We start from the raw sequence: 12682 nt of genomic DNA, 5'->3' as shown, positions 1-12682 counted from the left end.
TTTTTAGTTTGCCACACAATGCCTTACATGATCTATTGTATTTCTATAACTTTGTTAAAGACAGAAGATTAGCTACAAATTCAAAAAGGAAAGCATGATTCCTTTATAAAAGTCATACTTCGTGCCATCACTACGGGCCATCCCTTGTACATTGTCCCCCTAGCCTCATTTCACTTGATTCCCACATCTTTCCTTGGGTCCCCCATCTTGCTTTCTCGATCAATTAGCGGAAGAAATCATAGGAAATCATGTAAATAATACACTTCTAGTCCATGGCATTGGGGCCAAAACATCTCCTTTTCACTGGGTTCCATACCCATTGAACTAGGAACTTCCTTCCCTTCACCCCATTAACATTATACCCATTTCCCCATGAGTCCTTGTACACATTTCCTATGTACCCACCTCCCCCACCAGACCCATACACACCCATGCACAAATCTGCAATCTCAGTGGGTGCAGTTGGTCATCCCCTGCATACCATGCATTCACAAGTGGGTTACTAGACATTTCAGCTAGCTCATGAGCTATCACGCTGATCATTCCATCAACCCCTGCATCTCCATTTGGTGCTCCCATTATATTGTTTCCACCATTTGTGCTTGGTGGTGGTCTTCCTGAATACTTGGGCCATGCAAACGGGTAGGCACACATACCTGGGCACTGGGTGCCACTGTAACCCACCCATGCGTAGGGCACTGTGACACCAACAATGGTTGGGAAGGTGAAGTAGTGAAACCCGCAAACTGCCCTACAGAAGTCTTGAACTTGAACATCGGAGGAGCTCAGCACTAGGTAAACACCATTGTAAGGATTGAGAGGTAGAGCCCGTGGGTGAGAAGTGACAGCCTTTTTTATGACAGATTGGATTCCTAAGCGACTTAGATACCTGCCCTGTGAGTATCTGGAGTCATAGAACTCCCCTGAGAGAACAATACTACCAGTGATGTTAGATCCTGTTTGGTCAGTATAGAGCCTGACAGTGCGCCACCAATCAGCAACAGAAGGGAAAGAGGAGGAAGACGAGAGAGAATAGATGAAATCTCTAATAGTAGTTTGGTGCCTCCAGTTCCAATGGCCATACCAGATTATATAGAGGTTGATGGGAGAAGCCAGGACAGGACCCATGTGGTAATCTAGATCCACTAGGTTAGAAGAGCCTTCATAGTTCTTGGCATGGCTGAACTGCTGGCTTTGGCTCCATGAAAGAGCCAGAACAAAGCAACAAGACAAAGATAACAAGAGCAAATGGAAATGCAGCTTCTGCATTTTGTTTCTTCTGCTCTCTAAGTCTTGTGAGTAGTGACAGTTAGAAAAAAGTTCTTATATAAGAGAAGCTGCCGAAGTTAGTGGGAAGGGGAGGTCAGATTCTCCCATATTATTTCATTGTGGTGGACAATGGCTTGCATGTTTACATTATTTCCAACTCCATCATTGTGTACTTTTAAATGATAACTATCTTCCTCCCTTTTTTTCCTCTCTTTCTTTATTCCTTTACACATTGAAAAAGGGTGTTAGTCTAACAAACCCTTCTATGTATTTTGTGCCAGATCTACATTAAGTTTTGGTAAAGCATTGGGATCACAACAACAAACATTTATTAATACTTAGTTGGAAAATTCAATTCTACTAGTTCCGTATTTTACTTTGAGTCTGAGCTCTTAATGTATCTTGTCAAATCTAAACCATTGAATAATAATACAAAGTTATAGAACTTACATACAAAAAAATATGATCGAATATTGAGAAATTGGATCTACTAGGCACAAAGAAATAAAACAATTGCCAATATAAGCAAATATAAACCTACTTTGAAAACTGTGGCTATTTTTTATTGGGTGTCTTGTTTTAGTGAAAAAAAGACTTATTGTACATTCTTATCTTCATTGAATTTTGCCTTAAAATGGGTTGCCTGTACATGTATTTTATAAAAAATCCTAGAGCTAAATGTGATTAGTAAAAGATGAACAATAGAAAAGAAGTGGATCATAGTCAAAACTCAACAAAAAAATAAAAAAGAATGATTGTTGTTCCCTTTTAATCAAAGCAAGCATGTGATGCTTTTCAAGTTTTCCTCCCTTTTTCACTACACCTCTCCCTTTCAAACCCTTTGACTGTGTGAGGGTTTCTTTAGAGTGAAAAGTGAAACAAGCATATTAGCAAAAGTGGTATGGTAGGTGGCAGTTCCATGGAATTTTCATGGGAGCAATGTCTGGCAGCTGTAAAATTTATTTTTGTTTACTTTGTTTTGTCTAACTTTGACAAAAATAACAGGAAAATAGACTAGTTTTAGTTTGTCTTGTAGCTCTTGGTGACCTCAGGCTCATGGAAAATCCCTGGGACCACAAGTCATAGTAGTTTTTTCCTTTTGATCTGCAATCATGGAAAAATGGAGGTGCATGTGATGGTTGAAGCATCTTCAACCTCTCACTCCTTTAATAAAGGGGATTGATTGATTCCTAGAAAAGCTTAGAAAAATTATTATACAAACTTGGATACAATACTTTTGTTTGAATGTATATATGGATACTAATCTTATATATAGGATTGGGTTACATTATCGATTCAGTATATATCAAAAAACACAATTAATCATATTATTTACATTTAGATTTCATTATTTCATAGAGTTCAAACATATATTTCGTAGTTTGATGTTATCGTTTATACGGAGTCTTGTTTCTTTGTTTATACCATCTTTCGATGAGTCTAGACTTCCTTTTGTTTTATTTTTTATATTTTTTCTATATATCGCAGATAAACTTTTCCAAAATCATAGTGTACTTGGAAAGCTATTAATTTGTCATTATTCATCAAAGATACCATCCATTTCCTCTCCATCATTAGGGCAACTTAAAGAAAAAAGGAATATGGGTGGTTAGAAATATCTTGGAAGATCTTTACTTAATTGAAAGGTAGTGGTAAAGCTTAATATAAATGCAACATGCAAAGATGCCTTAATAAGGAAATATATATATAGTTTCAAAATGGGTGCAATGTACCTTGGAGACTTTCAAAGTTCACAAGCATAACCAATGTGTGAAGATAGATTCTCTCCACCTTATTTTCTAGATCATCGTGGGTGAGAGTTTTTGGTAATGGATTGTTTATTATTATTATTATTATTATTATTTTATAAAAGAAGTTCTTACTCTTGATTTGATTGTGAATAAGATGAGTTTAAGATATAAGTTTATACAATATTTTCAAAATCGAATCTATTGTTTAACCAAATAATTTGTTGTTTCACAAGTTAGGTCAATGGTTTAATCATTAATATACAATTTATTAAATGGTTTAAATTATAATAAAAATAAAATATAGATTTATTAAACATTTATGATTTCTAATTGTTTAGATGGAATAAGATTTAATAGTTTAAAGCTATATTTGGTTCCCAATAATTATAGGGAAAGGAAAAAACGAAGGTTAAGGAAAATGATTTTTTATATATTTGATTTTGTTATAGAAAATAATAAAAAAAATTAAATATAATTAAAATTTATATATTTTTAAATTATTTAATCTTAATATAATAAAGAGAAAGGTGAACTATTGGTTTTAAGTCTAATAAGTTACTATTGATATTAAATTTTCTTGATTAATATCCCTATAAATATATTTCATATGTAAAATTTATTTTTTTTAGAGAATTATTAAGAATATATTTTTAAAATATTTTTATCTAAAATATCTTTAAAAAATTTAAATTTTATAAAATATATTTATTGAGATATTAACGGGATGTAATGAAAATTTTAATGAAATTTTATATTTATAATTGAATATAAAAGGTACCATGTAATGAAAATTTTTCTTATTAAAAAAAAATTAAACTTCATTTATTATTTATATTAAATAAAATATTATTAACAATTATTATTATTTATTTTTATTAAAAATTTAATTAGATTTTACAATATCCATAAAAAGATATACTAAAATAGTATATTTTTTATGAAAAAAAAATATAATTTATCCTAAAAACTATTTATTCTTATTTTAATTGTAATTATAAAATTATTTTTATTTTTGATAAGATTTACTATTATATCAATTAAATTTATAGTATTTTTACCAAATGAAAATACAAAAATTATTTTTAAAAATCACCCATCTAAATAAATTTTTTGTTTTTTATTTTTAAATACTGTTTTTAAAAACAAATTCTCGAATTCCCTTATTTTTATTAGACATTAACATTTTTTTGTTCTTTTAAATTTGATCTTTCAAAACATGCATGAGAAAAAATCACCGCCCATATATTTTTTTGGCAAACAAGTATTTAAATTTGTTCAACCCATAGTTATTAATTATTATTGTTGATTATAAGTTAATAATCCCGACCGTTTTCTTACCAGCCAAACAGAATTTTGAATCATCCATTTCCCTCTTTTATTCCAGTTCTTTTTTCGTGGATTCCTCTTCTACCACTGATCTGTTTTCATGGTGTCACGTCTTCTTCTTCATCGGTTTCATGTACTGCCTCAGAAATTGCCAGCATCGTCAATCCTGAGTAGCGTCTTCCTCTCCCAGCTACACCCTACATTCAGTCTCAGACCACACTGTTACATTCACGATGAACCCTCTACTTCTTCATCATCTCAATCCCAATCACACTCACAATCCGTTGTGAGAACAATCTGTTCCTTGGTCTGTCAATCTTATTACCAGCAAACCCATGTCAGATTCACCCCTCCAAAGCTGCACCTCCCATTAGACTCCGAGTCTCTGACCCATGACCAGGCGATTACGGTCGTTGCTTCGCTCGCTGATGAAGCTGGTTCCATGGTGGCCTTGAGTTTCTTGTACTGGGCAATTGGGTTTCCTAAATTCCGGCATTTCATGCGCCTTTACATAGTTTCAGCCACCGCTTTGATTGGTAACAAGAATTTGGAGAGAGCCAATGAGGTGATGCAGTGTATGGTGATGAATTTTGCTGAAAATGGAAAATTGAAGGAGGCTGTTAACATGGTGGTGGAGATGCAAAATCAGGGCTTGGTTCTAAGTACCCAAACACTTAATTGTGTTCTGGATGTTGCAGTGGGAATGGGGTTGGTTGAAATTGCAGAGAATATGTTCGTTGAAATGTGTCAAAGAGGGGTGTCTCCTGATTGTGGAAGTTTTAAGTTAATGGTTGTTGCTTGCTGTAACATGGGTAGGGTTTTAGAGGCAGAGAGGTGGTTGAATGCGATGGTTGAAAGAGGGTTTATAGTCGATAACGCGACTTGTACCTTGATCATTGATGCATTTTGCCAAAAGGGTTATGTGAATAGAGTTGTTGGGTACTTTTGGAAGATGGTTGAGATGGGTTTGGCACCGAATGTGATAAATTTCACTGCTCTGATTAATGGGTTGTGCAAGCAAGGAAGCATCAAGCAGGCGTTTGAGTTGTTGGAGGAGATGGTTCGGAGAGGTTGGAAGCCTAATGTGTATACCCACACAACATTGATTGATGGGTTGTGCAAGAAGGGGTGGACCGAAAAGGCGTTTAGGCTGTTTCTTAAGCTCGTTAGGAGCGACGGTTACAAGCCAAATGTGCATACCTACACTGCTATGATCAATGGATATTGCAAGGAGGACAAGTTGAACCGGGCAGAGATGCTGCTGAGAAGAATGCAGGAACAGGGATTGGTTCCCAACACGAACACATACACTACTCTCATTGATGGGCATTGTAAAGTAGGCAATTTCGTTCGAGCATATGAATTGATGGATCTAATGGGCAAGGAAGGTTTCTCTCCCAATATCTATACATATAATGCAATCATCGATGGCCTCTGTAAGAAGGGAAGTTTTGATGAGGCTTATAGGCTCCTTAATAAGGTCTCTGTTCATGGCCTCCAAGCTGATGGAGTCACATATACCATTCTCATGTCTGTACATTGCAGGCAGGCTGATACCAACCGATCTCTGGTGTTTTTCAATAAGATGCTCAAAGTTGGCTTCACGCCTGACATACATTCCTATACAACATTGATTTCCGCCTTCTGTAGGCAAAAACAGATGAAAGAAAGCGAGAGACTCTTTGAGGAAGCTGTCAGTCTTGGCTTGATACCCACCAAGAAAACATACACATCCATGATATGTGGATACTGCAGATATGGGAATACAAGCTTGGCAGTGAAGCTGTTCCAGAGAATGAGTAACCATGGCTGTGCTCCTGATAGTATAACTTATGGTGCTCTGATCAGTGGGCTCTGCAAAGAGTCCAAGCTTGATGATGCTCGAAACCTCTACAATGCCATGATGGACAAGGGCCTGTTGCCATGTGAAGTTACACGACTGACGCTAGCTTATGAGTACTGCAAGAAGGATGATTCCTCTACTGCCATCAATGTCTTGGACCGGTTAGAGAAGAGGCAGTGGATAAGAACGGTGAACACCTTGGTCAGGAAGCTTTGCAGTGAGGGGAAATTAGACATGGCAGCATTGTTCTTTCACAAGTTACTGGACAAAGAGCCAAATGTGAATCGAGTAACCCTGTTAGGGTTCATGAACAAATGCTATGAAAGCAACAAATATGGTCTTGTCTCCGAGTTGTCTGAGAGGATTTGTGAGGGAATTGGTTAGCATATGCAGTGTACTGAAATGGGCAAAACTTCATTTGCTCTGGAATGTATTATTGAGTTGCAGAAGCAGCCTACATGAATTTCCCTCAGAAGGGGTTCCCAGTTTTGGTTCTTTTTTATCCTTTGATTTATCAAAATGTGAATTCTTGGTGTCTTCCCCACCATTTATAGAGATCTACATTGATTATTTATGATATGACATTTATTTTATGGTGTAACATAACTATATTTAGGAAAATATTAGGGCACCAATTCAATACATTTTGAACTTGCGATCTATGGATGAAATATATGTTGTTGAGTGAAAGGACAAGATGAAACCGAACAAATGAGATCAAAGTACAAAAAGAATTGGATTGAAGAACAAATGAATAAAGTAAAGTATGATAGGTACTAATTCATTAATTATCGAATTTGTAATCTTGATCGTTGAAAGTATACAATAAAATTTAAGTCATTGAATGATGATACAAATATATGAATTCAAAGTATAAATAAATGATATCAAAATATAAAATAATGAAACCAAATTACAAGCAAATGAAATGAAGTGAGTTGTAATGGGAGCTTTTCTTTAATAAATGAATTTAGTTGCTTTATATAATATATATATATTGGATAAATATTGGTATAGTACTTAGTGGGACCTTATTTAAAGAATTTTAATAATACTTAAATTTTTTTTTTTAAAATTACAATAAATTCTAAAATGCCAAGGTATTTCCATGCTTTTTTATTCATTTATTTTATATAAAATTTATTATTTTATATTTTAAAATATTACTAATTTTTATAATTTTCAAAATATATACAATTTAGTTATAAATTTTATTAAATAAATCATAAATTAATTAGGTCAAGTTCTTTTATTGATATCAATACAACGTGTCCAACACAACCTAAATTACTAAGGCTATTTGGTTCTAGGAAAATATAAGAGAAAGAAAAAAGAAATGTTAAAAAAAATTATTTTTTTATATTTGGTTTTATTATGAAAAATATAAAAGAAAGTAAAAAATAATTAAAATTATTAAGAAAATTTACATATTTTTAAATTATTTAATCTTCACACAAAAATAACTAAATATGTAAAAAAAATTTGAAACAATATATAAAAATAATTTATTAACTTCAAATTTATTTCTTATTTTTCTTTGTTTTTCTTTTTCTTCTACTTTTCCTATCTATTTTCTTTCTTTTCCTCATGTTTTTCTTCAAACTTTCCGGAGCCAAAGAGAACCTAAATGAATAATGCCATAGTCCAAACTATGTTATATACTGTTTGGTTTCATAAAGTATTTATCAAAAGAAAAAAAATATATATTAAAAGAATTATTTTCTTATATTTATCATAGTAAAAAGGTATAAAAATTTAGAAAAAATAATATGGAGAAAAGGTTCGATTTTACATAGACAGAGTAGAAAAGTTTGTGGAAACTACATCCCTTCACCAAGTGTGAAAACAATTTACTTTTTTTTTTTTTCTTATAAACCTTTTTAAAAAAAAAAAAATACAAACTTTCTTGAATTAATTTGTTAAAAGGGATGAAATATTTGTGTATTTAACCCCTTCTATATTTTTGTTTAAAGAGTAACCAATTTTTGATATAAATACCCTTAATTATTTCAAGTATGTACATTATATTTAAAAAAAATAGTTATTTTTATGATAAAAAAATTAAGTGTTTTAAAATGAGGATAAATGCAACGCAACTCAAAGAAGAGATAAAATATATATTACTTTAAAAATATATATATAATGAGAGGAAGGAATCAAAGAAGAGGGTTGAGAGAATGAAAGAAAGAGATAATGAGAGAAAAAAAGAAATTTTATTACAAAGAATGAGAAACTCTTTTACTATGCTTTTCAAATAGCTTCCATTAATATTCTCATTAATGAATATTATGATGTCATTCATTACTTCAGTTATAACATGAGCATAATTTTTTTAAATAATTTTACATAAAAAAATGTTTAAGAATTTAAATATGAAAAATAATTTTTTGCTTATGCATAATTTAGAAATTTTAAAATAATTTCTATAATTCAAACTAAATCTCCACACTTCATCGATATGAAAATACTTCCAATTTCCATGTAATAATAGTTTTCAAATAAACCCTATAATGAAAAGCACATTTACAGTGTTTTTACTCGAAATGTTTTTAATAGAAGTATTTTTAAGAGAATCGCTCATCAAATGTTTCTCTATCAAACACTACAAGTGATTTTTCAGATTTTTAAAAATGCTTCCCAAAATTTTGTTCGCAAGTCTAATTTGTTTGTTTTGTTTTTTTTTTATTTCCAAAAACACTTTCTAGAATCATTTTTTGTATACCAAAATGAAAGGTAAACTATTCATTATTTTTTTTAAAATAGAAAATTTTCTCACATATTTAGTGGCATTCTACACGTGCCAATATCGTCTATACCATCCTTTACAAAGGTGTCATTTTCTCTAGAAACAAACAGAGCCTATAAGGCATTCAACTCAGCAGTGCAAAGAAACACTCAACTTCAAGCCCCAAACGACTGAATCTATGAAGAAAACCTCTCTCTGTCATGGGGAGCAGAGTAGTCTACATCTGGGCCTTGAGGGATGATCCCAAAAGGATTGATAGAAGGGTGGCTTCCATAGTAATGCTTCTTGATATGTTCCACGTGTACAGTGCTGCTCATACCTGGGATCTGGAAAATTTCTTTCGTGTAATTGAACAGATTCGGGTACTCGCGGAGAAGTTTCTTGTTGCATTTGAAATGAACTGCATAAACCTGAGATTATAGCAGATTCGGATTTCTAAGATCCTGAACTGTTTGATTGAAAGAGAGAAATAAACTAAATGAAACTTTTGTATGGATTTTTTGGAGCTTTACCTCATCAAATCTGATAAGGGTGACAAACAATCGAATATCAGATTCAGTGAGCGTGTTCCCACAAAGGAATCGTTGCTTGCTGAGTATCTCTTCACATTTGTCCAATGCTTCATACAAGTTTTTCACAGCCTGTGACAATGGCAAGATCAAGAAGGATGAGTGACCATTCTTTGAGCTGCATGGCTGTTGAAAGGACAGTACATGTTCTTAGTTCTTACCTCATCATAAGGCTCCTGTTTTTTGGCGAACCCACATTTGTAGACACCATTGTTTATCCCACTGTATATCCAGTCATTGATCTTGTCGATCTGGGCTTGCAAATGGGGAGGATAAAGGTCCAAAGATGGATTCTCTGCTATATCATTGAATTCAGTATTGAACATGCGGATTATCTCTGAACTCTCATTGTTCACAATTGTTTTGAGCTTCTTATCCCATAGAACCTGTCACAAAGCACACGCTCATCATATGATTCAAGAGATTTCAGCACATAAAAGAGCTATGAGAAACGGAAAAAATGGCTGGTTGACATGAAAAATACATACAGGAACTGTGTATTTTCCTGAGTAGTTTGTGCTTGCTAGCTCATAAAGTTCTCTTATACTTCTGGTTCCATTCAAAGGGTCAGGTCCAGCTCCAGGTTCCTCTGTATCAGAAGCAGGAAACACCCACCCCATATGCTCATCTGTGTCCCTTGTTCTTTCCCATTTGGGTTTCACTGACTGAGTAGAAAATGAAAACCAACGATTCAATTTGGTGGTATTTTTTTTATAACAATTTGAATCCACCTACAAGAATGTATTAACTAATTTACCGTAAAACTGATGGCTTTGTCAAGTCCTTTGATCTTCAAGTAGGCAAGGCACCTGGATGCCCAAGGACAGGCATATGATACATACAGATGGTATCTTCCAGATTCTGCTGGGAATGGGGAGTTCGGGTCTTGGGTGACAAAATTACGGAATGTTGATGCAGTTCTCATAAAAGCACCAGATTCTGACATCTCGTCCAGTGCAGATCGAGCCATTAGAAGAGTGTGCTGAAGAATGCATTACTTCAAAAAATTAGTACTATTCCCCACCATCAAACACGAAAGAATTATGAAGAGAAAATAGTTTGGTTTCAAGAACAGGACATGTCACAGATGAACTAGCAAGATAATTAAGGAATCTTAATGATTATAAACCAATACTATATCACAGGAATACCAAATGGCAGATTAGTCTAAGGTGGGGATGGATATTATCAAAATATGTATGTAAATATTGCATCAGTGCTTATCACATAGAATGCTGATGGATGGAGCCATTCACTTTATTAAAATTACAGTAAAATACCAATTATGTTTCATGAAATGGTTATTACTCCCAAATTGCACCCGAAAAAACAGATGCTAGAGTAGATGAGGAAAGAACTTCGAGAATGATTCACAACTGATCTTTCCATGTGTGTGGAGCTGTTATTGACTACCATTTTTTCAGGGTTCATCAGAATCTTTGGCCCCAAGAGGGAAAGACTCTTTAGGAGCAGTTTAATGGGATTGAACCTAGAGGTAAATTGCTGAAGGAGATGTACATGCTCTCATCCATTTGTGTGCACCTCATGAAAATGGAATCCATTTGTTTTGATTTCTTTGAAAAATGAAATTTTCTTTTTACCTTCAATGAAGGTTTCTTTACTCTACAAAATCCCCGATAATTCATGAAAAAAATTCGAACTCAACCAAAAGAAACCGAAATAACAAGTTAGACAAGGTATGAATAGCAAGCAGTTCAGAGACAGGGAAGTCCAAACCAGAATATGCTTGTCCCTAAAGCTACCAGTTTGGTTGCTGGAACATAAAAACCGAGCAATGAATTGAAAGCATCCCGGAAGACGAGGTAAAAAAAAATGTAGAGAAATTGCAGCAAGCTTTAATACATGTTTCAGCAGATCACAAAAAAAAGGATAGACCAACATCAAAATCAATGAAGATGGGACCCCATTAATCAGGACAAGAATACAAGATCAACCCTGATCCCCATTTTTTTTTTCCAAACTACTCTACACCAACTCCATTCATTATTATTATTAATTTCAATACCCAACAACACCTTAACCTATTTCTCTTCCAAGCCATCAACGTCCTTTTCTTCCTCATTGTTTACCAATATACTATTTACTTCCTTTCCTAGGTCAACGTGCAGGCCATTTCTGTGTGGTGTTGTTTTTTTTTTTTTTCAACATGCCAAATCCTTCCTTTCATCATCTTTTTTTCTGAGGATGCTTCCATAACTTGCATACCTGCCCTTTACAGTTGCACAAACAAAATTCCCAATTCAACCCATTAATTTCAAGGTTCTAGGGCTTTAGCAAATAGAAGAAAGGCTACCCAGAATGATCCTCTGGGGATTTGCAATAAATCCCAGTTCAACATCCCAAATTCCTGGAAAATACACCAAGAATTTTCTCTTTTCTTCAATCAAAACAGTGACAGAGCCACTCCACAAGAACTAAACAATTCATCCAGGCAAACCCACTTCAATTTAGATTCTAACAAACACCAAACTGATCATCAAAATCCACAAAAAAAAAAATAAACCCATTAAATATCTAGCCAGAAAGAATCAATAAAACATGAAACTAAACCAGAAAATGAACTGCAGGGAAGAATCAACACTGGGTTTTAGTTTTTACCTTGAAAGAGGCTTGTACAAAAGTCACGGAGTTTTCCTTTCCACCAAGCAGAGTGTTGGGTTTGGTGAAGAAATAGATCATGGCCTTGCAAATCGTTGTATGGGTATGACTCGGTGAATAGGGGTCCTTTTTTATGGCCACTTGGCAGTTCTTTATTGCCCAAGACTATCAAAATATGAATTTGTAACTCCAACGCGCCAGTGGTAGAAACAAACTTGCGCTGGCTTTCAGTTTTCAAATATTTTTAGTATTTCAAAGATTGTTTTCCATTTTTAAGCTTTAAAAAAAATATATATACCTATTTAAAAATTTTTTCTCAAAATTTATTTAATGTAGTTTTCTTTCCTAGATTGTTTTCCATTTTTAAGGTTTTAAAAAAAAAAACCTTATTTAAGAATTTTTTTTCAAAATTTATTTAATGTAGTTTTCTTTTCTAGATTGTTATTCATTTTTAAGGTTTAAAAAAAAAATGCTTATATAATTTTTTTTTTCAAATTTTATTTAATGTAGTTTTCAAACGGGAGAATTGTGTTTTGGGCCTAGCTGGGCCCAAAAATTA

At 33.4% G+C, this 12682-nt stretch overlaps 3 protein-coding genes across 4 annotated transcripts; 1 reads left to right on the top strand and 2 right to left on the bottom strand.

The window, feature by feature from the left end:
• Nucleotides 1–35: 35 nt before the first annotated feature.
• LOC117916742 (protein EXORDIUM-like 7) lies at nt 36–1274 on the bottom strand. Its single transcript, XM_034832906.1, is given in 2 exon segments — nt 36–465; nt 468–1274. Coding segments are annotated over 2 exon segments (1002 nt in total). The 5' UTR covers nt 1270–1274; the 3' UTR covers nt 36–265.
• A 3098-nt stretch (nt 1275–4372) lies between these two features.
• LOC117912134 (pentatricopeptide repeat-containing protein At4g19890) lies at nt 4373–6750 on the top strand. Its single transcript, XM_034826620.1, has one exon. The coding sequence runs from the start codon at nt 4447–4449 to the stop codon at nt 6571–6573; it is 2127 nt and encodes a 708-aa protein (XP_034682511.1). The 5' UTR covers nt 4373–4446; the 3' UTR covers nt 6574–6750.
• Nucleotides 6751–8916: 2166 nt separating this feature from the next.
• LOC117925272 (glutathionyl-hydroquinone reductase YqjG-like) lies at nt 8917–12229 on the bottom strand. Of its 2 annotated transcripts, XM_034844344.1 has the most exons (7): nt 12124–12217; nt 11242–11384; nt 10262–10486; nt 9993–10169; nt 9666–9890; nt 9448–9576; nt 8917–9345 (listed from the first exon to the last, which is right to left on the bottom strand). In XM_034844344.1, the coding sequence occupies exons 3-7, from the start codon at nt 10472–10474 to the stop codon at nt 9112–9114; spliced, it is 978 nt and encodes a 325-aa protein (XP_034700235.1). In that variant the 5' UTR covers nt 10475–10486; nt 11242–11384; nt 12124–12217; the 3' UTR covers nt 8917–9111. The 2 variants fall into 2 exon arrangements, with proteins under 2 accessions (XP_034700235.1, XP_034700169.1); XM_034844278.1 differs by lacking the exon at nt 11242–11384 and having other exon boundaries at nt 12124–12229.
• Between the last annotated feature and the right edge of the window lie 453 nt (nt 12230–12682).

Source organism: Vitis riparia, chromosome 1 (genome assembly GCF_004353265.1).
Source record: "Vitis riparia cultivar Riparia Gloire de Montpellier isolate 1030 chromosome 1, EGFV_Vit.rip_1.0, whole genome shotgun sequence".
Lineage (NCBI taxonomy): Eukaryota > Viridiplantae > Streptophyta > Magnoliopsida > Vitales > Vitaceae > Vitis > Vitis riparia.
The sequence above is the reverse complement of the archived record's forward strand: the minus strand, read 5'-3'. Positions and strand labels throughout refer to the sequence as shown.

Coding starts and splice junctions, on each gene's coding strand:
- LOC117912134 (XM_034826620.1), top strand. CDS start 4,447: ATGGTGTCACGTCTTCTTCTTCATCGGTTTCATGTACTGCCTCAGAAA.
- LOC117925272 (XM_034844278.1), bottom strand. CDS start 12,204: ATGATCTATTTCTTCACCAAACCCAACACTCTGCTTGGTGGAAAGGAA. Junction 10,170..10,261: donor ACAAAGCCATCAGTTTTACG/GTAAATTAGTTA, acceptor TTTTCTACTCAG/TCAGTGAAACCCAAATGGGA. Junction 9,577..9,665: donor AACAGGAGCCTTATGATGAG/GTAAGAACTAAG, acceptor CCATTGTCACAG/GCTGTGAAAAACTTGTATGA.